General features: G+C 38.2%; 1 protein-coding gene across 1 annotated transcript in view; it reads left to right on the forward strand.

The window, feature by feature from the left end:
* The window catches only part of NCBP1 (nuclear cap binding protein subunit 1), a 38428-nt gene that overhangs the window by 1720 nt on the left and 11192 nt on the right, over positions 1 to 25516 (forward strand). The window contains exons 2-15 of the mRNA XM_028108691.2: positions 6437 to 6525; positions 7103 to 7203; positions 9501 to 9657; positions 11794 to 11901; positions 12242 to 12363; positions 13894 to 13963; positions 14634 to 14849; positions 17615 to 17712; positions 18448 to 18511; positions 20342 to 20452; positions 21249 to 21313; positions 22764 to 22826; positions 23073 to 23147; positions 25333 to 25436. Of these exons, the coding sequence (XP_027964492.1) occupies positions 6437 to 6525; positions 7103 to 7203; positions 9501 to 9657; positions 11794 to 11901; positions 12242 to 12363; positions 13894 to 13963; positions 14634 to 14849; positions 17615 to 17712; positions 18448 to 18511; positions 20342 to 20452; positions 21249 to 21313; positions 22764 to 22826; positions 23073 to 23147; positions 25333 to 25436 (1443 nt within the window). The remainder of the gene's footprint in view (positions 1 to 6436; positions 6526 to 7102; positions 7204 to 9500; positions 9658 to 11793; positions 11902 to 12241; positions 12364 to 13893; positions 13964 to 14633; positions 14850 to 17614; positions 17713 to 18447; positions 18512 to 20341; positions 20453 to 21248; positions 21314 to 22763; positions 22827 to 23072; positions 23148 to 25332; positions 25437 to 25516) is intronic.

Consider the following 25516-nt stretch of genomic DNA (forward strand, 5'->3'; position numbering starts at 1 on the left):
TTCTCAGTTTTGTGAGGTTTAAGTGAGTTAATACATGTAACAAATATCTCATGATGATACTTATCATCTGTTAATGCTTAAGAGCTGACAAACATTGGCAGATGTCAACGATGGAAGAAAAATTTTTAATTTTCTTCACTAACATTTTCTTGTCCTTGAATTTTGGGGCATTTGGGAGTGGGAGCAGAATCACATGTCTTTAGTTTTAAACAATGAAACATCAGATCTCTGCTAGGGAGTGGCTTGAAAGGATGGATATTCTAGTTCATCTTGTCCGATACCTAAGGAGTCAGAGTTTTAGTGTAATAAGCATGGAGACATAGCTAGCAGTGCCCAAACACTGGTGAAAGCAAGTCCAGGGTTCTCTGCCCAAGTATTACCATGCTGCATGCCTAGGTTTGTTGGTTTTTTTTTTAAAGATTTTATTTATTTATTTATTAGAGAGAGAATGAGAGCACGAGAGGGAAGAGGGTCAGAGGGAGAAGCAGACTCCCTGCTGAGCAGGGAGCCCAATGTGGGACTCGATCCCGGGACTCCAGGATCATGACCTGAGCCGAAGGCAGTCGCTTAAACAACTGAGCCACCCAGGTGCCCGGATGCCTAGGTTTTTGTTTTTGTTTTTAAACACATGAGGTTTTTTTGTATAACGGACATACAGGGCACAGAAAACACGGTTTTCATATGCTTTGACTTGGATTAATCAAAAACTAATATGCTTGAAGTGATTGCTTGGGGTTTAGGGAACTTGAGTCTTTTAAACTTTTAAAGTTCTTCCCATTTTCTTGCTTTTCTCATTCTTTCTTTTCTCCACTCTTCTCCCTTCTAGGGCACCCTTAAAGGGAGAGAAAATGTTTCTAGAGGGCAACCTGGAGAATTGAATGTGAATATGTAGAAAACAATTTTTGTTTTTGCAGTTGTAATGGTGGCATAATTTTCTTGGGAGTTAGTTTCTTTTAATACCACCTGGTCAGTAAATCACGGTCCATTTGGGTCTTGATGCAGGAACCTTAGAATAAATAAGACAAAAAGCAGAATGAGTTAAAGTTTACTTTGTTGAATAATTTAGTAGTAGAGGGGCAGTTTATAGTTCTCTTGAATACTGTACCAAATCTGGAACTTCTATAAATTGCCACAATTTGGGTAACAATCAGCTGGGGTTTGCCCTAAATAGTGATCTGAATATTTTAGTTAAGCATCTACTGATTTTTTTAAGATCTGAAATATTAGACGCTTAAATGTTATAGAAGGCTATTTTAAAATAGTCTAAATTCTAATAGCTGTAATTAAGTTGATGTATCGGAGCATTTCTGGATTATTGTCAGCCCTTATCAGTCACCGGCTGTCATGACTTTCCATATGCTTGACAAGATATCATTTATTCAACAAATATTTAACAGTGCCAGGCACTGTCCTAACTACTGGCAGTACAGTAATAGTGGACAATATAAAAGTCAAGCCTCCCTTTTACAGACAGAACACAATCAAATAAAATATAGTGTATCAAATGGTGGTAAGTGCTATGGAGAAAAATAAAACTGGGTAAAGGGGGTAGAGACTATTGGTGAGGTGGATTTGCTGTTTTATGTGGGTTGATCAGGGAAGACCCCACTGAGAATGGCATCTGATCAAAGACTTGCAGGAAGTAAGGAAGCAAACCAGGTGGCTGTATGGAGAAAAGCAATGGTCTAAGACAAGGGAACCACGAGTGCAAAGGACTTAAGGCTGGAGCATTCCTGTCCTGTTCACAGAAATCAAGGAGGCCAGTGTCCCTGGAGCAGAGGGGGCTGGAGGAGGTTGTAGGAACTAAGATCAGAGAGGTAGCAGAGGATCAACTCATAGAGGGCAGTTTTAAAATTGTATCTCTTTGTTCAGACTAGAGTGTCCAGGATCCAGGGAAATAAGTTAGGAGGCTACCAATCTAGTTCAGCTGGAGTGGAGTTCAATTTATAGAGAAGAAAAGGGAAATCCTAAGTGGGAAATTATCATGTGTGGATACTGGTCCAATGCTAAATCTAACTCATTTCTTAGAATCCCTTTAAGAATGTCTCTGTAGGGGCGCCTGGGTGGCTTAGTCGTTAAACGTCTGCCTTCGGCTCAGGTCATGATCCCAGCGTCCTGGGATCGAGCCCCGCATTGGGCTCCCTGCTCAGCAGGAGGCCTGCTTCTCCCTCTCCCACTCCCCCTGCTTGTGTTCCCTCTCTCGCTGTGTCTCTCTCTGTCAAATAAATAAAATCTTAAAAAAGAAAAAAGAATGTAGCTTTTCAGTTATTATGGGATATACATATAATAGCTGTTCAGTACATTGCTTATTTTGTTCTTCTAAGAATTTATATTATCCAGGGGCACCTGGGTGGCTCAGTCATTAAGCGTCTGCCTTCGGCTCAGGTGATGATCCCAGAGCCCCATGTCAGGGTCTCTGCTCAGCAGGAAGCCTGCTTCTCCCTCTCCCGCTCCCCCTGCTTATGTTTCCTCTCTCCCTGTCTCTCTCTGTGTGTCAAATAAATAAATAAAATCTTTTAAAAATTTTTAAAAAAAGAATTTATATTATCCACAACCTTTGCCAAAAACCCATATTAACCCCCTTTTAAGCTACTTAGAATCAGGTCCTTATCTTTTAGACTGTGACTACTTTTTTAACTTAACTATACAAAAAATGATTAGAAGTGAAGGAATTTGTTCCTCCAAGGAAGAATATAGTTTGTTTCAGGCGTGATAGTCACCTCTGCTTTAAATCTTCAAGATCAAGGTACTTTACTTTTCCCTTTTTCCTGGTTGGTTTTGCTACTTTACTTCCTTTTTATAGGGTTGGTCTTTGTTTTCCAGTTTGTGTTTTTTATAATAATTAAGGGTATAAGATGTAGTACAGTATATACGTATAAAGTCAGGATCGCCTTACAGGGAAAAATTACTGGTGTATGAAGATCCTTTCAAATGGTTTTTGTTTTTAAGATTTATTTATTTGAGAGAGAGCGCACGCATACAAGCAAGGGGAAGGGCAGAGGAAGAGACAGAATCTCAAGCAGACGCCATGCCCAGTGCGGAGCCTGATGTGGAGGCTTTACCTTCTGACCCTGAGATCGTGACCCGAGCAGAAACTAACAATTAGATGTTCAACGCTCTGAGCCACCCAGGCGCCCCACAAAAATGGGTTTAAATAAAGACCTGTTTGTTTCTCTCTCCTATACTAGCCAAGGGTGTCAGAATGAAGTGGCAATATGTAACTTGAATCTATACTGTAAAATTTCTACATAGTTACATTTAATATAAAATCTGTTCTTGCTTTGGGAGCTATCATAGATAGGTTTTTCTGAAGGGTATATGAAAACAGGGGCACCTGGGTGGCTCAGTCGTTAAGCGTCTGCCTTCAGCTCAGGTCATGGTCCCTGGGTCCTGGGACCAATCCCCGCATTGGGCTCCCTGCTCAGCAGGAAACCTGCTTCTCCCTCTCCCACTCCCCCTGCTTGTGTTCCCTCTCTTACTGTGTGTCTATCTGTCAAATAAAATCTTAAAAAGTATATGAAAACATTCAGCTAATTCCCAAAATTTTATTCTTAATGAAGGTGCTTTATTCTGCATACTCAGGTTCTCTTCTGAGTTCAATATCCTGCTACTGTCATGAGTTCAGATGTGTCTATAATTTTACCACCCTTCCTTCATATCCTCTCAAATATCAGGTGAGAGTGGGGCATATCTTCTTAATACTTTCTGCCTCCTCCCATTCTCCAAACAAAACTTGTGCTTTCTTACAATCAGAATGGGAAGAGAGAAAATAGAAATTGCGGTTCAGGGAGGACTGTGTCCTTGTATTTTCTAGGTTTTCTTCAGAAATCTTACCTTCTTTCCTACAGCGTCATTTTCTCCTTTTCTAGGTTACAAGAGGGTCTGGGAGGGTTGCTTTAAACACTGGGGTATGATTCCAAATGGATTTGGGAACAAGCCAGCTGGAGAGTTAACTTAGGAAGGATGTGGAGGGTGGGATGTGAGATAAAGGGCTGGCGGAGTAGATGGGCCAGAAAGAAGGGAGTGGTAGTTGAAGTTTAAAAAACAATAATAAAAAATAAAAAACTGCTCTCATTCAGCTAGTTTTTCACCATCTTCATTTTCCCAACCTTACCAGAATCCGGTTCTGTAGAACATTAGTAGTATATTCTGCTTTCTAGACAGAGTTGCTCAGCATCAGCACTATTGACATTTCAGGCTAGATTATTCTTTGTTGTTGGGAGTTGTCCTATGCAATGTAATATGTTTAGCAGAATCCATGGCCTCTACCCACTGGATGCCAGTAGCACTCCCCCATTTGTGACAACTAAAAATGTCTCCAGAGATTGCCACGTGGCCCCTAGTGGGGGCAAAACCTCACCCAGTTAAGAACCACTGCTCCAGGAGAAAGCTATTTTAACATCCTGGCTGATAGCTTATATAAATATTGCATTGAGTATGCGGGTTTTTTCAATGAATAAATCCTGGAAATAGAAGACCTTTGTATCAGAGTTGGCTGTTTGGGTGGTGGAACCTTTATAGATCCTGTGATATAGGTTTGAAGCATACTTGAGAATCAAGGTCACTGATTTCACTGTGTCATACGTGTCCACTTTACATGGGCTGGTATCTCCAGGGATACATCTCAGCTCTATCCCACTGCATGTGTGTTATGTTTTTTTAAGGCAATATCCTCTCAAAACTATATTCATCTGGGGCTCCTGGGTGGCTCAGTCGTTAAGCGTCTGCCTTCCACTCAGGTTGAGCCCCGCCTTCCCTGCCCCGTGGGAAGCCTGCTTCTCCCTCCCCCATTCCCCCTGCTTGTTCCCTCTCTCACTGTGTCTCTCTCTGTCAAATAAATAAATAAAATCTTTAAAAAAAAAAACTATTCATTTATTATTTAAGCCAGATCATGATGATAACAAGGTGTCAGGGGGTCAAAGTGTGGCCTTTTATAGTACTTCCATCTTGTGCTATCTGCATAGTAATAGATTGGTTTTATTCAGCTTAAGTTCAGGTGGTACTTGAAGATCATTTCAGTCATTGAAGAGACTTTTAATACCCAAGCTTAGAATAGCGGAGTGCTGTTTTAGGAGAATTACTATATATTTCAAGCCAGATGTTACAGTGGCAAGTAAGTGATTATGAATTCTATAAAAATGGCTCAGTTTCTTTGGCTATACAAAGTCTGGAAAAGATTGAAGTTATATTTAACTTACTCCTGGGTAATCCTATATCCGACTGCAGATTTTCATTATTAATGCAGATGCCTAGAACTGTTACAGAGTATTGCTTCCTTGTCCACATGCTGTCCTAATAATCTAATTGGTGGAAGTCGAAATTGAATTACATTGGGAGACTAGCCAACATTGTGTTTATCAACAGCATCATGTTCCATACTTAACACTATTAATTTAAAATTTTTAAGCTGTAGGTTATTCCACAAAAGAATATAAGGTGTGTGTATTAAGATTTTAAACAAAATGGTAAGAGATAATATAAGAGTCTGAACAATAATAGACAGTCCAGCCTAAGATTGATTGGTAGTTTGTTCAGCTTGAGTTCTTCGGCAACCAAAAGGACAGGTAGATGATTGGTAATGATTTCAGTGCGGTAGTTTTGTTTAAGATTCTTTGAATGGTATGGTTTTTGAACATAATAGACTAGTGGTTGAAGTAGGAAATCATAAAACATACTTTCCCTCCACCAGTTATTTGATAAAGTGCTCAGGATGTTTCTTTGAGTATATGTCTGCTGATTGTGATTCCCATTGCTTGGGATAAACTATACCCTAATGCTGCATAGTCTAAGGAACCAAAGCTACTAATTGAAGAGTTGAAAGTGCAGACACTTGTGAAACTAGTGAGGAATCCTAATGTTTTATGCTCCCTTTTCCATCTTCTGAAGTTTCCCTCCTTTTTTTTTTTTTTTGCGCCTAGTCAAGTCTTTCCAAAGCGTTCATCTTGGTTTTGTACCCATATTTCATCAGTTTAATGATAATTTTCATTATTAGAATAATGAGTACTACTGGCACTAAGAGGCTTTAGGACCAAGCAACTGAAGGTGAGTGAAGAGTTCAGTCTAAAGAACGGGAGCAGCAGCACAGGAGTGTTCTGGAGAATATTCTGACTACCAGTGGTAAGGGTGTTGTAAGCAGCATTCCTGTGTATCCCCGGAAGTGGACAGGGCTGCTGCACTGCACAGCTCCGTGGGGCACTAGTCACACCAAACTGAACATAACGCATGCCTCTTGGAGTTACTCTAGTGTCCCTGGGTATGGAGGCCTTTGGTGAATCTAGCTAGCCCAGTCAGGGAGGTGGTAGGTCAGTTCAGAGCTTCTCCTGTGTAAAAAGTAGGGATTCTGGTAGGAAAGAGAAAATAGTATTTAAAAAGCTAAGTAAAATTTGTGATGGTGGTTTCATCATGTAATGTTAATTTTTTTACATTGTTGAAACAGGGGGACAGCCTCACAAAAGGAGAAAGACTTCTGACGCCAATGAAACTGAAGATCATTTGGAATCGTTAATATGCAAAGTAGGAGAAAAGGTATGTGCCAAATAGGCACAAACTGTGATGGGCTTAGGGTTTTAGTTGACTATGCTTGATTCATTTCTGCAGCTGAAACTTGGTGATCTAAGTTTTAGGTGGAACTTGTATTGCCATGCATCTGTATCCCAAAGTAAATTCATTTTAAACCCTTGGGATGCAGGTAATTGAGAGTTAAATGTTTTTAGTAATCTTCATAGAACATGAATATGAGTCTTAGACCTCAAGGAATAATTCTCTCAATTTATAAATGAAGAACCAAACAAGTCCTGGATACCTGAGGTAATTTGCTCAGAGTCCTGTTTTAAGTGAATCAGATACAGAGACACAAGAGAACCGATGATGTCCTCCCATTTCTAATTCTTATTCTGCTGCCTTAGATTGCTTGCTTTTAAAATTTCATTCATTCTCTTTTTATGGATTTCTAAAGAACAATAACTACCTGATTTGATTTATACTAAACCTGTCATAGTGCCTTATGCATATAAGGCTTTAACTTTTTTTATGACCACACAGAAAATTTTAACTCACTAATTGCTGAGTACTTAACAGATATTTAATATGCTCTTCTCTACAGAGTGCCTGCTCTCTGGAGAGCAACCTAGAAGGCTTGGCAGGTGTTTTAGAAGCTGATCTTCCTAACTACAAGAGCAAGATCTTAAGGCTTCTTTGTACAGTGTATGTATGCAAAAGATTTATGAATCCAGGTGATAATGTATTATCTACTCTTAAATGCTTTGAGAATGTTCAAAAGATATGTTTACGTTCCATATTTCATTAGCTTTTCTTCTAATGGGAAATTTATACAAACGAAATGACCTTTGGTGAACTCTTTTTTTTCTTAGAGATAAATAGGACTAAAATTGAGCATTTTCCTTACATTTTGTTTTCTTGGAACCTTAGAATCATTTCAGTTGACTTTTTAAGTGAGAAAGTAGACACTTTTCACATTCAGAGATTTTTAAGTATGTGCATTTAAATATATATAATACATAGAGTTTAATGTGTGTTTTAAACCAGTAGTACCAAATTTGGGAACTGGTCACTTGAGTAATAGTCCTTCTCAGAAGACTGAAGAAACTTTTGAAGCTATTACTAGGCATAATCTTTCTTGGAGTTAGGTTAGCTAGAACAAATATCATTATTTAATCCATGAGTATATTAAAGTGGGAAAAGTCTCATATGAAATCATGAAACAGTCTCTCCCAATGGTGGAACTAACAATCCAGGCTTTCTCATCTGTCAGATGGACATTGATCACTGAATTGTATGCTTTGCAAAGAAATGGTTACAACTTTTGGATAAAAGGGGTCTTTGTACTGTACATGAAATTATAAGTTATGAGGTATTTTAAAATTTCAAATATGAAGTTGAATTTTAAGTTATTTCAAATATTTTAATTAATGTTAATGCTTACAGTTCATTTTTGAAATTTAAAAATGTATGCACAAATCATAGCAATCAGTGGATTTCATTTTAACCTCTCAAAGTACAAATAATTTGGGTTCCAGTTTTTTTTTTTTTTTTTTTTTAAAGATTTTATTTATTTGACAGAGACATAGCGAGAGAGGGAACACAAGCAGGGGGAGTGGGAGAGGGAGAAGCAGGCTTCCCGCTAAGCAGGGAACCTGATGCGGGGCTCAATCCCAGGACCCTGGGATCATGACCTGAGCCGAAGGCAGGCGCTTAATGACTGAGCCACCCAGGTGCCCCTTGGGTTCCAGTTTTTTAAAGAAATCCAGTTCATTTCAGAAAGACCTGTCCTTAGACTAAGAAATGACTAAGAAAAATTATTTTGCTGTAGTGATCTATAAGGTGCCTTCTGTTTTGAAAGCATTTATTAGAATAGAGGCAACTTATGCTGAAACTGTGATGGAAACCATGGCTTTGTGGGTGGAGAGAGGGTGGTTACTCTCAGGGCACGTATTTTTTTTTTAAACCTAAATTGTCCCTACCACTCTGCTAGGCACCTTGGGAAAACACAGAATGTGTAAGAGAGTCTGACTGATCATGAGCTTCTGTTTGCTTTCCTTTTTGAGAGAATTTCTAAAGGCTACCTACATTAGGAAGCAATATTTGCTTTTTCCAAAGGTTTATTACTATAATCCTCGTCCCTGCTTTTCAAATAACCTTAGTGAAAATTAACACACCTAGGGTAAGCAAACTGGGATGTAAAGAAATCTTACTATGTCCAAGTACCATGTTGACATTCAGCAATTTAACTGATGGTAACTTAGTTGGAAGTGGTTTTAGTTCCGAATTTTTTCTGAGCAGCTAAAATAGTGTTTCTCAAAGTGGAATTCTGATCCTGTGACATTTGGTTAGCTAAGTTTAGAAATGGTAAATGTTCCTTCTCCCCCTTAATGATTCTACATTAAAGAAACTTGTTTCACCTGGTGTTCCCCAGATGTTTTTCCATGGAAACATTTTCTGTAGAACTGCTCTTAGAGTTCACTAAACACATTGGAAGAAAAACTGGTCTAGCATTAGTTATATTATTTCAGTTTGATAACTTTATAATTAAAGTGTTTTATTTTCTTAATTCTTGGGTTAACTAGAATTAAAATGAAAAATTGCAGGGGTCATGTCTGCAACTCTTCTCAACATTTATGTCTTTTCTGAAGTAGTTTTAAAAAATACAGCACAAAGTATGGGGCACCTGGGTGGCTCAGTTGGTTAAGCATCTGCCTTCAGATCAGGTCATGATCCTAGGGTCCAGGATTGAGCCCTACATGGGGCTCCCTGCTCAGCGGGGAGTCTGCTTCTCCCTCTCCCTCCGCCTCTTCCCCTGCTGTGTTCTCTCTCTCTCTCTCAAATAAATAAAACCCTTAAAAAAAATTTTTTTTTTAAATATAGCTCAAAGTAATCCTGTTCCAAAGCTAGTAAAATGATAAAAGATTTATATAATATAGAATTGAGCAATGTAACATAATACTGTTATTTGGGGGTTTTCTTGTACTGGGTTCTCAAATCAGTGCACGCCTGTTACCTGAGAAGTTGACAATTTATACAACATTAGTTGGACTACTGAATGCCAGGAATTACAACTTTGGTGGAGAGTTTGTAGAAGCTATGATTCGACAACTTAAAGAATCATTGAAAGCAAACAATTATAATGAAGCTGTATATTTGGTAAGTTACTTTTTTGGTGTATTTTGACTTAGTGTTGGGATAGAGGGAAGAAGTGAGCTGCAACCAAGGAATTTATCCATTCTTCTGAAATATAGTTCCCCACTCACCATAGTAGCTGCTCTTCTGAAACCATTCTCACTAAAGGTACCACAGAGCTCACCCGGTGGCTTCATTTCACTCTAAATCCTAGTTGCCTTTCCTGTAGCTTATGATGCTTTACACTCCTTTTTTGTCTGTGGGTTTCTGCAACACCACTGTTTCAGGACCTCCTGCTGCTACCACCTCCCTTCTATTCCTCTGTCTCCTTTTACTGGCTCATCTTCCTAATACCCCTTACATTTTGTGTTTCCCAGGATTCTATCCTCACTTCACTTTAAACACTCCCCTGAAGCATTCTCATTCTCTCTCATTACGTTATAAACCATCTTTATTTGGATGACATGACCCCCTTCCTGACAAGTCGGTAATCTGAATGTCCTGTTTCAGCCTTTCTCCTGAGCTCCAGACCTGTGTTCCAGATACTACCTAGTTAGCCCTAAGATAGCTTGCCTGGAAGTCCCTAAAAGTAATGCATCATTCTGTCTTCTCCCCAAACTGCACACAGGGTCTGCTGTCTACTGCATAACCCATCTAGGGACCTGAGCGTTAATGTTTGTCTTCCCTTTGCCCCCTCATCCTGTAAGCAGTCCCCAAGTCCAGTCACTTCTGCCCCCTAAATTGCTCTCTGGTCTGTCCCTTTTCTTTTGTCTCTAGGGCCTCTGGCATAGTTAAGAGCTTCTCATGCTTTTTTATTTTTTTTAAACTCTATGCCCAACATGAGGCTTGAATTCATGACTCCCAAGACCCAGAGTCTCATGCCCTAACCAACTAAGCCAGCCAGGCGCTTCCTTCCTCCTCATCTCTTAAAACGGCCTCTTAACTGATCCTTTTGCATCCAGATTCTCTGCCTTTCACTGTATCTTCTACTGTGGCACCAGACTGGTCTTTCTGTAACTCACTTTGCTCATTTGGTTATAGACCACAAACCTCAGTTCTTTCCCATTCTCTAGAGTGGAGGGTCTTAAAAGCCTGTGCTAAAGATGATTCACTGGGTGAGCTGAAGTAAATATCTTAAATGAAAATAGAATTAATAAGCCTTGCTAATATGTAATAACATAGATTGACAGTGGGCCAGTGTATATTATATATATTTATTTAAGATGATATTTGTGTTTATTTATATCACATATAGTTGGAGGCATGTGATCAAATTGTTTTGCTGAATATATTACCAAAAAAGTTAGACACCAATCAGGCTGTAAGATTAAGTCCAGACTCCATACTGACCTTTCATGATTGCCCCAATCTGTTTCTCTATCCTTGCCTCCCATCTACTCTCCAGCTGTATCACAATTACTTGCAGATCCCTGAACACATCTTTGTGAACCCTTCTGCCTAGAATAGTCTTGTTGCTCTCCACTTGAGGCATACTTCACTCATCCTTTATGACCTAGTCCAGGTGTTACCTCCTTTATGGTGCTTTCCCCTACCCCTTTTATCACTGTTCTTAGAGCACTTTTTATTTACTTTGTAGTATAGGAGTCATCCCTTTGGGTTGAGATTATGCTTCTCCTACTAGACTGTGAGCTCCCACACAACAGGGACTTGAATAGTGCTTAGCAGTGCCACACAAAGGACATCCAACAGATACCTGTTCAGAAATTTCCATTTCTGTAGTCCAGTGAAAATTTTTTCATAGAGAATGGAAAAGAAGATGATAGGTTGAAGTAGCTCTATGGAATGGGAACCTGCAAGTGCAGATTCCTGTCCTTGATACGGTTTCTGTCACAACTACTCTGCTGTTATAGAATAATATATAAATGAGTGAGCATGCTGTGTTCCAATACATGTTTATTTGTGGACACAAATTTAATTTCAGATGATTTGTATAAATCATAAAATACTCTTGGATTTTTTTCAAGCATTTAACTATCCAGAACCACTCTTAGTTCACAGGCTATGCAAAAGAAAAACAGGCAGCAGGCTAGATTCGGCCTTGAGGGTAGTTTTTCAGATCTGTGGTTTCAGTCATTACAAGATTGCCTGTTGTGTGATTATATTACATTTAGATTTAATAGAAATTGTTTTCCCTCATAGGTCCGTTTTTTATCTGATCTTGTGAATTGTCATGTCATTGCTGCCCCATCCATGGTTGCTATGTTTGAAAATTTTGTAAGTGTAACTCAGGAAGAAGATGTACCTCAGGTAAGAAAACCTCTTGTGCTGAATCTTGTCCATGCAGTACTAGGAATTTTTCACTTGGCGACCTTTTAGTAAAACCAAAAGATAACAGTAGATTATCACACTATAAATTCTTAATATCTACCAGCTAAGTCAACTGCCATAGTGGTGGGTTCTCTTGATATCTGTATGTTAATTCAAATGATTCTGTCTAATAAAATTAAAACTAATATCAGGTAGAAATGCTCTGATAGAGTCAGGTGTCTTACTTAAGCTTCCATAGGATTTCATTCAAAAATAAATACAATATGAATGAAAATTAACAAGCGCATATTTTAAATTTGCCTTTTTAAAAATTCTTCAGGTGCGGCGAGATTGGTATGTTTATGCATTTCTGTCGTCTTTGCCCTGGGTTGGAAAGGAGTTGTATGAAAAGAAAGATGCCGAGATGGACCGCATCTTTGCCAACACTGAAAGCTATCTTAAGTAAGGACACAGCTCATAGTTCTTACTGATATGATAAATGTGTTGTATTTTATCTGTTAGTAATGCCATTTCAGTTTCATTTCTCAAAGATAAGCTGTGGAGTTTCCTATGGCTTCCTCCAAGTAACTTCATTCCCCTTCTGTTATAATTTATTGAGACCTCAGAGTAATCAAACGTTTGCTTACTTTGCTGATGCAAAGGAGTTGGTAACATAGCTCCTTTTAAGCTGCTTTGGTACATATTTGCGAAGTCATAAAATATCTTCTATCCTCACACAGTGGTTTTCAAATCATAGTGTGCATAGAATCACCTATGGTACTTAAATGTGCTCCAACCCCAACCTGCAGACCTACTGAACCACAGTATTTGAGAGAGAGGTTTAGCATATACAATGTATTTATCTCATGTAAGTTAATCCCAGACCAAGTCTTTAAAACATTGACTCTTAACTTCCACCCAGCCCACACTTCTTGAGTAAATGACACATTTCAATTAAAATAGTCTCATATCCTCCTATTACCCATTTCTTCCAAGTAGGCATAAAAACTTGGTTTGTCTTATTAGGTATACTGATAGCAGGGCTTGTTCATAAATTTAGCAGTTAACCAGCAGTGTGGTAATGGTTTTGTGTCCCCGTATGTTCTTTCAGAATAATTTTAAGTTTCATATTCTATCCATTAATAGGTAACTTATTTGGATATTGTTAATCAGTTACAAATAAAGCTACAAAAAATCTAAAGAAAAAATCTTCTTTGCTCTTAAGCTACTTTTAAATGATAAATCTCTTTAATGTTTTTATGTTTTTGAAAGTCGTACTGGTTCTTTTTAAAATGTAGATGTTTGCAAAAGAATAAAACTAAAAGAATATGAATATCCTAGCATTTGAGTATATGTCCTTCCCCTTTTTTATACAAATAGTAGTCCGGTATACATACTGTTCTTCACTTGCTTTTTTTTTTTTTTTCACTTAATCTAACTTGGATTTATTGCATAAAAGTATATAGATCTGCCTCATTCTTCTTTAACAGCTGTACAGTATTCCACTCTTTTAACATACCATAATTTCTTTAACAAGTCCTTTGTCGGTAGACATTTCGGTTATTTCCAGTCTTTTGGTGTTATATTATAAACAATGCTTCATTGAATATCCTTATGTATGTATATGTCTTTGTGTACATGTGCAGATATATCTGTGAAGGGTGGAAGTTTTTAGAAATGGCATTGCTGGGTTGAAGTGTCTTAACGATTTTAATTTTGATAGACTTAGTCAAATCGCCTTCCAAAGAGATGATACTCTTCCAAATCTCCTCTAAAGAGATGGTATCAATTAGCCCCTCTGCCAGCAGAGAAATTGCATATTTGCGTATATTTCAGCAATATAATACATTATCAAAATTTTTGATATCTGCCAATCTGATAGGTAAAAATGTTATTTTACTGCTTTAATTTGCATTTTATTAATTATGAAGCAACTAAACATCTTTTCATGTTGTTAAAAACCTAAGGGTAGATTTTCATTTTTATGTTTAGAAGACGCCAAAAGACACATGTGCCCATGTTACAAGTATGGACTGCTGAGAAACCACATCCGCAAGAAGAGGTAAAGCGGTTCTGTCACATGATACAAGCACAGGCAGCTCTTGAGTAGATTCTTGTCTCTGACATAGTCCATTTATCTACATTAGCTGGTTTTCCACATTTCATATCAGGGGTCTAGCTCCTCATGGCTCTAGATGTATAGTGGATTTTTTTTTTAAGATTTTGTTTATTTATTTGAGAGAGCACGTGCATGAGCAGGGGCAGGGGGTGGGGAGTTTGGGCAGAGGGAGAGGGAGAGAGAATCTAGGCGACTCGGTGCTGAGCATGGAGCCCAACATGGGGCTTGATCCCACAAGCCCAAGATCATGACCTGAGCAAGAGTCAGACACTTCAACCGACGGAGCTACCTGGGCGCTCCAGCATATAGTCGATTTTTAATAAGTGTTAGAATGTAATCAAAGCATTCCCTGTTCTGTGGGATTCCAGATACAGTTATTTTTTATTTAAGTGCCCAATTTGAAAATGTAAATGGTAATCGCTTACAGACAGGTAGACTTTATAAAGTAATTAAAAACAAAAACTTAGCACTATTCCTTTGTACTGTATTTAATTGCAAACTCGCTTACTTTTGTATCCTGTATTTTATAAGGTAATAGTTTTTGGTTTATGTAGTTTAACTCTTATGACCTCCAAATACACATATTAATTACTAAAAATTAATCTGTCTTTAGTATTTAGATTGCCTGTGGGCCCAGATTCAGAAATTGAAAAAGGATCGCTGGCAGGAGCGGCACATCCTAAGACCTTATCTTGCCTTTGACAGCATCCTATGTGAAGCACTGCAACACAATCTGCCTCCTTTTACACCACCTCCTCACACAGAAGATTCCGTGTACCCGATGCCACGGGTCATCTTCAGAATGTTTGATTACACAGATGATCCCGAGGTATGTGACCAACTACAAGTTCCTATCAGAGGGCTTATATTGCATTGTGCTTGTGGCTTAATCTTGTTTGAATTATGCCTGTGATACATTTTAATTCCTAGTGGTTTATTATCTGAGAGGACCAACAGCAGTGAAGTTAACAGTTTAATTTAGTGAATGGTATCACCTCATTATGCAAGAAATCCTATTTAGCATGTGTAAGTAGATTGAGAGTACAGTGTGCAATAGGTTCAGCAGCCAGACTGGTTTAAGTTTTAATCCTGGTTTAGTCAGATCCTAGCTGTATGATCTTGCATGAGTTACTTCCTCTCTACCTTAGTTTCATAATGGAATAATAAAAATAGTATATTCTAATAAAGATTTAATGAGGATTGAATTACTAAAACATAAAATGCATAGAACAGTATGTGACACATAAGTGCCCCATAATTTTAGCTATTATTAATAAGACTTTTTTAAGAAAAATACCTAGGTTTTTAAAATTTTTGTGTTTTGGTTTTTTTAAGATTTTATTTATTTATTTGAGAGAGAGCACAAGCCGGGGGAGTAGAGGGAGAGGGAAAAGCAACCTCCCCACTGAGCAGGGAGCCCGACACCAGGCTTGATCCCAGGACCCTGGGATCACCACCTGAGCCAAAGGCAGACGCTTAACCAACTAAGCCATCCAGGCGCCTCAAAAAATACCCAGTTTTTGAGATTATCCATTTCTCTCTAACCCTCACAGCTTGTTTTATTATTCATACTATATAATTTTTTTTTTAAATATTATAAAATATTTTTAGGGGCCCTGGGTGGCTCAGTCGGTTAAGTATCCCACTTGATTTCAGCTCAGGTCGTGATCTCGGTCCTGGGATGGAGCCCCGTCAGGTTCTGTGCTAAGCGTGGAGTTGGCTTGGGATTCTCTCTCCCTCTCCCTCTGCCCCTCCCCTCCACACACACACACTCTCTCTCTCTCTCAAATAAATAAATCTTTAAAAAAATATTTTAAAATATTTTTAATTTAAAAACCTCAAAGATGAGTATAGGCTGACTCTAGTTTTTAAATATGCATATTCTTTATTATGAAGCCAAGTTGTTAACAGCCATTATACTTTACTAATTAAGAAAATGTATGATTTTGAAATTAACCTTTGGTATAAAAATTCACATTTTCACTCTGCTTTATTTTATATCTTTGCATTTGAATGACTGTCTTAACTTGAACAGCCCAGCAGCAAGCATGGTGATGACTGGATCGGTTCTGGCTAAAGTACCATAACCATTGCATAGTACATCCTAGTCAGCAGAGAGCAGGGCTTTTCAGCCTTGGCACAGTTGACATTTGGAGCTGGAGAATTCTTTGTGGTGGGGGGCTGTCCTGTGATTGTAGGATGCTTAGCAGCACCTCTGGCCTCTACCAACAGCATCCAGAGGGGAAATGTCAGGTGTAACAACCACAACTATCTCCAGAGATGCCAGGTGACCCCTGAGGGCAAAACTGTCCCATTTTGAGAACCACTAGCATGAGCACCAGTATTACCACCTGAGATCAAACTTGAGTTTTCTTTCTCCTGTCTTCTCTTTTCTGTCCTACCTTAAATTGGTTTTGGCCAGTGAAAATTTAGTGTATGTATAATCTGTCTCAGAATAAAACATTGTCAGATAATCAGTTACATGTACAGAATTATCAGCTTGCTACCCACTTCGCTATATTGCATATATAGTGAAATGCTTTCAGTCAACATTATGTAATGGTCTCATTAGGGATATCTAATTGGAAATCTAATGTACATGTAAGATGGCTAGAATCTTTGTAGTTAGGCATTTGTTTGTATAAGAGGAACTAGAATAGGACCTTAAAATGTGTTTCTCTTAATTGATGTTGCTTGTATATTTGTACTTAATTTATAAGAAAACTTATACTTAATTGGTGTTGCCTCTCTAATGTGCCCATTTTCCTTTGCCAGAAGAGCATAAAAATATAAAGTATTTGCTTCCCTAAAAATGAAAAGGATTTGGTTCTTTTGTTTTGGTCTTTGGGAAAAAAAAAGTTTATTTGAAAATATTAAAAATTAATAGAGATTAAAAGTCTACAATAGTAAATAAGTAAATAAAAATAAACTCTTTGAACCTGTTTGCTATATGCATATGCTTAAAAAAATGCAGGTTTTTTAACCATTTTTTTTAAATAGTATGGCTGTCTTTTTTTTTTCAGATTTTATTTATTTGAGAGAAAGTACAAGTGGGGGGGGGAGGGCAGAGGGAGAGGGAGAAGCAGGCTCCCCACTGAGCAGGGAGCTCGACAGGGGGCTCTATCCCAGGACCCAGAAATTATGACCTGAGCCCAAGACAGATGCTTAACCGACTGAGCCACCCAGGCGCCCCAAGTATGGCTGTCTTTCAGTGCATATATGACTTTTTATGTCTATACAGTGTTTGGAGTAAAAATTTCTCCTCTCTCCATATTTATTATGGAAGTTAATCCACTCTCGTGGTTTAAAAAAATCAAACCGTATAGAACTAATGATATAAACTCTTTGGTTTGAGATGGATGGTGATAGTATACTGTCAGGGGCACTAGAAAAAATGCTGCCACTGCCACCCTAATTGTATTGTCGATAGAAGGGAGTATGACGGGGACAGGAGTTTTCACACTTCTGAACTTTTATCCTGGGAGCCCCCAGTATGGTGTCTGGAACGTAATAAGCTCTCAAATATTTGTTAAATAAATGAAAGACAGTATCTTTCTCTGGATTTGTAGTATATACATTGGGTTTTCTTTCCAGGGTCCTGTAATGCCAGGGAGTCATTCAGTTGAAAGATTTGTCATAGAAGAGAATCTTCACTGTATCATTAAGTCCCACTGGAAGGAAAGGAAGACTTGGTAAGATTGTTTTCATGATAACTTTTTGAGTGGAGAAAAAGTAGCAATTTTGATTTGGTAAGAGCAAAATGTATGTTAGGAGTGTAAGAAAATCTTCCTCTCTTCCTGATGCCCTGTTTTGCTAAGTAAGACCAATCTCTAAAGACCCTTCTTTGCTTTTTCAAGGCCCTTCACACTCAAATAGTATCTCTGGCTGCTTCATAATACTATAGTGTTTTATAATAATGTGCATATGATGTTGGCTTTTTTGTGTGGTTATTTGCCATATGGTATGGACAAACTAACTTGAATGACTGTTTTTGCTATGAATGTTACGAGAATAAAAGAATATTAATAGTTTCCTAACATTTATGTATCAAGCTTTGGAAAAGTTTATTTTTAGTATTTCCTTAAGCCTTGGAGAGTTTTGGTTTAGATTTTAAGGTGGAAAGGAATATAGTATTTGGGGAGTGGTCTACTCTATTAACATTTTTAAAGTTAGTAGATCTGAATATGCTTTCTTAGTATTATTACTTTTATTCCTTTTGATCTTTTAAGGAATTTTGGATGCATTAAAGGGTTTCTTTGTGGTAAACAAAGTAATTTGTGCTATAGTTAATTAAGTGAAGTACCTGAAATCTAGAGCATTTCAGAAAAGATTTCTTTCCCTTGAATCCAAATGCACTGCTTTTGGAGCTGCTTATTTGATTTAGGTATCTTTGTATACTTATTAAACTTCAGTTACATTTTTTATAGTGCTGCACAGCTGGTGAGCTATCCAGGGAAGAACAAGATCCCCTTGAACTACCACATAGTTGAGGTATGCATTCCACATGGAGCATGTTTCTAAGTTTCAGAATCTTTCTGCTGATTTTAAAGCGTAATAGACTCTTGGCTTTTTTTTTTTCCCTTGCAACTTGTCAGATACTGAAAATTAACACAGGAGCAAGGAAATTGCTGTCAGTTTTGGTGCTCTGTCAGCCATGTTAGTAAAGAGAAAAGAGGAGGTTGAGACCAGTAGCCAAATGGAATATTGTGTTGCCCATAAATTATTTATGTAGTATGTCTTCATTCATGGATAGTGTAAGTTACCTCCAGTCTGTCAGCACATTGTCCACTTACCAGATACGTAATTGGCTTGAATACTTTAAAATATTGTATTACTGGGGCACCTGGGTGGCTCAGTTACACGTCTGCCTTTGGCTCAGGTCATGATCCCAGGGTCCTACAATTGAGTCCCTCGTGGGGCTCCCTGCTCAGCGGGGAGCCTGCTTCTCCCTCTCCCTCTGCCGCTCCCCCTGCTTGTGCTCTCTCTCGTCAAAGAAATAAAATCTTTTTTAAAAATAAATAAATAAAATATTGTATTACTTCAGGCAAATAACCTATTCTTAACTGTGTTTATCTGGCTTTTTATTGCTAGCATACTCATACTAGTATATTCCCTGTAACACAAGGTAGGGAGAAGTATGAATATTCCTTGAAATCAAAAAAGCCCATTGTTTTTGGAAGTAGGAAGAAAAGATGATGCGTTTGACCCCATATTAAGTCATGCGGAGGGGTGATAGTAGTAGTAAAGTTGAATGCCTTGTAGAGATTTATGTTCTAAAAAACTTTTCACTTGACACATACATGAGTCAGATTGTTGATTGCATTATTCCTTTATGTTAAAATACTCATGAAAGTGAGCACTGTTATGATGTATTACAGATTCACTTTTTATTCATACTGCATTTGTGTGCTTTCTTAAAAATAGTGCATTTGTCCTGTCTTTATAAAACTTGAGAGTCATGTTTAGACTATGAACCTGACTCATTGACACGTCTGTTGAAATGCAAAATGTAAGTCATATTTTCAAATCTGAAATATGTGTAAAAATTCAGAATGAAGTACAGAGGGGGGCGCCTGGGTGGCTCAGATGGTTAAGCGTCTGCCTTCGGCTCAGGTCATGATCCCAGGGTGCTGGGATCGAGCCCCACATGGGGCTCCCTCACCCTCCTACTGTTCCCCCAGCTTGTGCTCTCTTGCTCTCTCTGTCAAATAAATAAATAAAATCTTAAAAAAAAAAAAAAAAGAATGAAGTATAGAGGGATGGGAGATGGGAGTGAGACGAAAGAATGCAGACCAGGCTTTAGAATTCTAGATAGGTGGTTCATGAATTATATAGGGAGGGTAGAAACAAGTTTCTGAACAACAATCATGTCAGAGAAATCTTGGACTACCAAAGAGATGGCCAGGCACCATCTCTTCTTAAGTAGTTTTTAAGTAGCAGCCTGGAATGACTTGACTGTCTTCTGTTCCTATCCTCAGAATCTAGTGAGGGTTTTTACTACTAGGAATGAAACCCTGATGGATCACCTGCCTGAATCAACTCTGATATTTCCAGAGTTGGAATTTAATTGTACAGTTCTTTGGCAGTATCAAATAAGCATTAATTTTTGCATATTCTTATTTGAGTTATAGAAGGATGAAATTTTCATTATTCAATTACAGATCTCCATGTTTTAAAGAGCATAATTTTAAAGATTAAAAAGGAATTTTTTTTAATTATGAATGCCATAGAGTTAGAGTTTACGTTTAGAATGTTGAGGTCTTTCTGATGAAAGTACAGATACCTGTTGAATTGAGTTCTGACTCATGAATTCTTTTGCAGGTGATCTTTGCAGAGCTGTTTCAGCTTCCAGCACCGCCGCACATTGATGTGATGTACACAACACTGCTCATCGAGCTGTGCAAACTTCAGCCTGGCTCTCTACCCCAAGTTGTATCCTTCCCTTTGCTTTTAAACTTAATCTCTTTGGCCTGGCTTTAAAAGACTATTAATATTTCTTACTGGGTTTAAATCACTTCATGGAAAGTTTGGCCATTTCTTCAGAAGTTAAACATACATGTAAACATACGTTAAACACAATCCAGCCATTCCACTCTTAGGTATTTACCTAACAGAAATGAAAGCACATTTCCCTACAGAGATTTGGGCATTAATGTTCATAGAAACTTTATAATAACCCCAAATGAGGCAATCCAAATACCCATCAATGTATAAATGAATATACAAATTTGTCATATCTATACAATGGAATACTACTCAGGAATAAAAAGGAACAAATTTTGGGGGCAGGCAGCAACTTGAATGAATTGCAAAATAAGTATGCTGAATAAAAGTTTGCCAAACAAATAAGAATTTATACTATATGATTTCATTTACACAAAATTCTAGAAAATGCAAAGTAATCCAGTGACAACAGACCAATATTTATATTTGCTTGCAGACCCAGGGGAGGAGGGGGAGAGAGGATTCTGAAGGAGCATGGGGAAAGTTTAGAGTAGAGGTGATGTGTAAATATTCACTGTGTTTATTTCACGGGTGTATGCAGGTCATTACCGTACATTATTGTACGTCATTGGTAACTCAAAGCTGTTTTAAAAAAAAATCAATTATATGAAAAGATGCTCAGCATTATTAGTCATTATACAGACTTCTAAGAAATGTTTTTTTTTTATCACAACTTATTTTGAAGGAGGATGGAGAGTAGTTTTCCTTATCCTCAAATTCACAGCTTGCACAGGCAACTGAAATGTTGTACATGCGTTTGGACACAATGAACACTACATGTGTAGACAGGTACAGTAATTGCCTTATTTCTATACTGATGGCTAGCAGCTTCTGCTCCCTGTACTGTATAAAAGAATTTGATCAGTAAAACATTTGCCTTTTTAGAATTTCTAAGTTGATTTTTCTTTCTTGCCTTCCCAGAATAATCCTCTGTATAATAATAAAACTCATAATGTAACCTTATACTTTCTAGTACAACTTTCAATATGAAATGATGGCCATGCTGAGGTTTTCTTTAATTTCGTTCATTGTTTACTTGTTTGGTGCTTTGGTATAATTATACTTTTTCCTTTGTAGTTGGGTATGTAAGCTTTTAAAATAGGCTTTATACTAACTATCCCCTATGCAGAAGCAGAGTCTAATACTGTATACTTATTATGTATTATGTATGTATTTTTGTTTATAGATAGTATCTGCTTCTAAAATAATTAGCTTCTGCATAACTACAGCTTGAAGACTCAGTTTATACCAAAGACCATATTGGATTGTTAGAGGTGTGGTAATTGCATGCCCACTGTCTTCTTTGGGGGGAGGCCTGTATACCGCCTTTATCAGCTGGTATTCTTTCTTACCTCTGTCAGTTTCCCAATTCAGATTGGGAGAGGTACTGAACATTTCTCCAGTTACCATGATCTTTCATGTCCATATCTGAACATTATCAGTAACCACTATTCTATGTCAAACCTGTTATCCTGAGTAATTTCAGTGATTGCAATTACAGATCTGTGAGGGACATGCTTTAAGAAAGCGTCTTCTGATTTTTCTCCCAGTCTAATTAATAAAACCAGGAGTTGTGTTGGACATCACATTTATGCCATTTGAAATTCAGGAATATATATTGGGCTCTTACAAATTTCATAGCATTATACTGTATACTAAGGTGATTTCTATCTAGTTAGATGTATTTTTAGGGGAAAAGAGATGTATATTTTGTCTGTGGTGAAAAGGGTATAGTGTGATGAGAGACTACACTTTGGCTTTGCCACTTATAAAATGTTTTATTCCTTTAATAAGGAATTCCTTTAATCTTTTCTTTTGCCTCTGTTACATTGTCAGTGAAATGGGGGAAGATAGTACATTACTTGAAAATTATTGTGAGATTTCAACTGTATATGTATAAGTGTGTGTGTATACATGTACAGACACGCACGTATGTATATATAGTGCCTGGCAGAAAACAGGCACTCACATCATATCTGTTATTCATTTAAAAAGGATAGTTCTATTACAAGGAGTGAAATAGGGGACTGTTATTTTGGGGAGAAGACGAATTATAAGATTTGCAGAGAAAAGGGTAAGTGACAGCAGAAGATACAGCTTTGGTAGGGGGATATGATTTTCATTTAACTCTATAAAGTAGGGTTTTATTTGTCTGACAGATTATATAAGTTCCTGTTACAAACTGCAACCATTCATTCTTTTCTATCTCCCCCCACCACCTGCCCACTTCTCTCTATAGGTTTATTAATTGGTTTTCCCATCATCTAAGTAACTTCCAGTTCCGCTGGAGCTGGGAAGATTGGTAAGTGGTCGTACGTTTTATCTTTCCTTTCTCTGCTCTCATAATAAAGAAAACTTAATATTTAAAGCTATAACATAAAAACAATCTTCTACACAGTCTGAAATACTTTTGGTATACATATGTGTGTGTGTGTGTGTGTGTAAATGAAATAATTTAGGTACAGGGAAACTCATTGTAGCTAAGTACACTTTAGGTATAAGTGCAGATTATGTGTAAGAACTTATAAAACTACTATTTTCTCATTAGGTCAGATTGTCTTACTCAAGATCCTGAAAGTCCCAAACCAAAGTTTGTAAGGGAAGTTCTGGAAAAATGTATGAGGTAAGTTAGTTCTGTGTGTTTTCTCCTTAGCTTAGTTCTCCTAATTTCTATGGGGGGGATTGTTCTCTTCTTTGTATGTGTGATGTATGTCCTGCATATCATTTTTTACATCCAAGTACCTGCCTCTCTTCCCTTTCAGTTTTTAGCCAAGATATAGACTTAAAAACGAAGCAGCCATGCCATCTGGATTCTGTGGGAATTAGGCCAATGTTTTTTTGTCAGATGTACTTTGAAATAATTTCACATTTCAGGAAAGTTGCCAAAATAGTGCAAAGAACTGTGTATCCTGTTCATTTAGATTCCCTAGTTATTAACACTTCACCACACTTGTTCAGATGTTCACTTTTTTCCCTCTGTATGTATACACCCAATCACATTGGTCTTTTCCTAAACCCTCTGAAAACAAGCTGCAGATGTGATGGCCCATTGTCCTTTAACAGTCCACTGTATCTTTCCTCAAAGCAAAGACACTCCTGAGTGGCCAGCATGCAGCCCTCCAGATTAGGAAACTGGCTGTGGTGCAGGAGTATGGCCACCCAGCCCGCAGATGAAACCTTGCCAGCTGGCATGATCATGTCTTTTCCTTTTCTGGGCCAGTCCTATCCAGGAGCACAAGGGTAGCATTTAGGTGTCATTCTCTTCCCATTCCTCAATTGACCAGTTACTCTTTGCTGTCTTTCGTGTTTTAAAGAATCTAGGCCTTTCTTTCTTGAGTCGCCCCCAGGTGTACTCCTAACCAGACTCAGGACTTAACGTGGTTGATTGTCTTCCTCGTGCATCGCGTCAGGAGGCCCAGGAGCCCTGCCCCTGGAAATGTTAACCTTGGTCACCTGGTCATGTCCATGTCTGCTAGGCTTCTCCACCTTAAATTCACCATTTTACCCTTTGTAATTGATTAATATTTTGTGGGAGATATCCTGAGATTATACTCCTATCCTATTCTGCATCAAACATCTACTGACAACTGCTACTTTTATCTGCCACCACTATGATGATTGCCAAGTAATGATTCTCTTTTTTCATTTTTTCCCAGCATTTATTAGTTGGCATTCTGTAAGAAAGCACTAGCTATCCTTTTTAGCCCATTTATTTATTTATTCCTGTGTTTATGTATCAGTAGGGACTAATGGATTTCTGTTTCCTTCAGTGAGTTATCTCTTGCTGTCATTATTAATTTTGATGCCTAAATTGTCCCTGATTTGTTTATTGGGGAGTCCCTTGTGCCTCCTGTGTCCTTTTTTTTCCCTCTCTTAACATCCCCCTGCATTCATTAAGCATTTCCTTATTTTTGGCATAAGCTGTCCCAGGCTCAACTTGTGTTTCCTTGCCCCTTCCCTGGAATCATCTATTCACAGAGCCCAGGTTTCTTTTCTTTTTTTTCTTTTGTTTTCAAGATTTTATTTATTTATTTGAGAGGGAGCACGTGTGCATGCTTGCATGCGTGCAGAAGCACGCACAAGAAAGGGGGAGGGGCAGCGGGAGAAGGAGAAGCAGACTCCCCACTGAGCAGGGAGCCCGGCGTGGGGCTCGATCCCAGGACCCTGCGATCATGACCTGAGGCAAAATCAAGAGTCTGACCCTCAACCGACTGAGCCACCCAGGCGCCCCTCACAGAGCCCAAGTTCCTAATAGTGGAGTACGGTATTTAGGGACCAAGATCTGGACACGTGATGTGCTCATTACTCTTGGGATGGACAAAGATAGTGTATACATTTATGCACACACACATATGTAACTTTTCATAGCCACCTAGGTGTGTGTATCCCTCTAACTCTACCTCATTTTTTTCTAGCCTGCCCCTTGCCATGATTTCTAAATACCTTTGCGGGCAGTAGGAAACTTGGCTCCCATTAGCCTTGATATACATTTATTTGCTACAGTATAATCAGTCTCCCCATCACGGAGTCTCCTCTGCCCCACCCTACCCCAGTACCACTCCACATCCTTGGTCACCAGGCTTGTAGACCCACCGGCCCACACCTCACTGTGAACCAGTAAGTTTTGAAGAAGGCCTGAGTTTCAGTATGCTGTCATAGACAAAAGCTTAAAGGACTTGTTTCCCCTTTGGCTTCTGGGCTGTCAGCTGAGTCCAGGATGTTAGAGATGGGACTTTCCTGGTACGTTAGAGGTACCAAAGAGGGGAACTGATGAACAGTATTTTCTGAGGCTCTTATTTGTATTGTAGGTTGTCTTATCATCAGCGTATATTAGATATTGTTCCTCCTACCTTCTCAGCTCTATGTCCTGCAAACCCAACCTGCATTTACAAGTACGGAGATGAAAGTAGCAGTAAGTAACAATATAGTTCATTCCATTGTCTTTTAAAAGTACCAACACGAGTATTCCCTGAAGTCAGTTATTTAAGGTGG

Source organism: Eumetopias jubatus, unplaced genomic scaffold (assembly GCF_037043125.1).
Source record: "Eumetopias jubatus isolate StellerSeaLion01/CBP00866 unplaced genomic scaffold, mEumJub1_p1.0 scaffold_15, whole genome shotgun sequence".
NCBI classification, from domain to species: domain Eukaryota; kingdom Metazoa; phylum Chordata; class Mammalia; order Carnivora; family Otariidae; genus Eumetopias; species Eumetopias jubatus.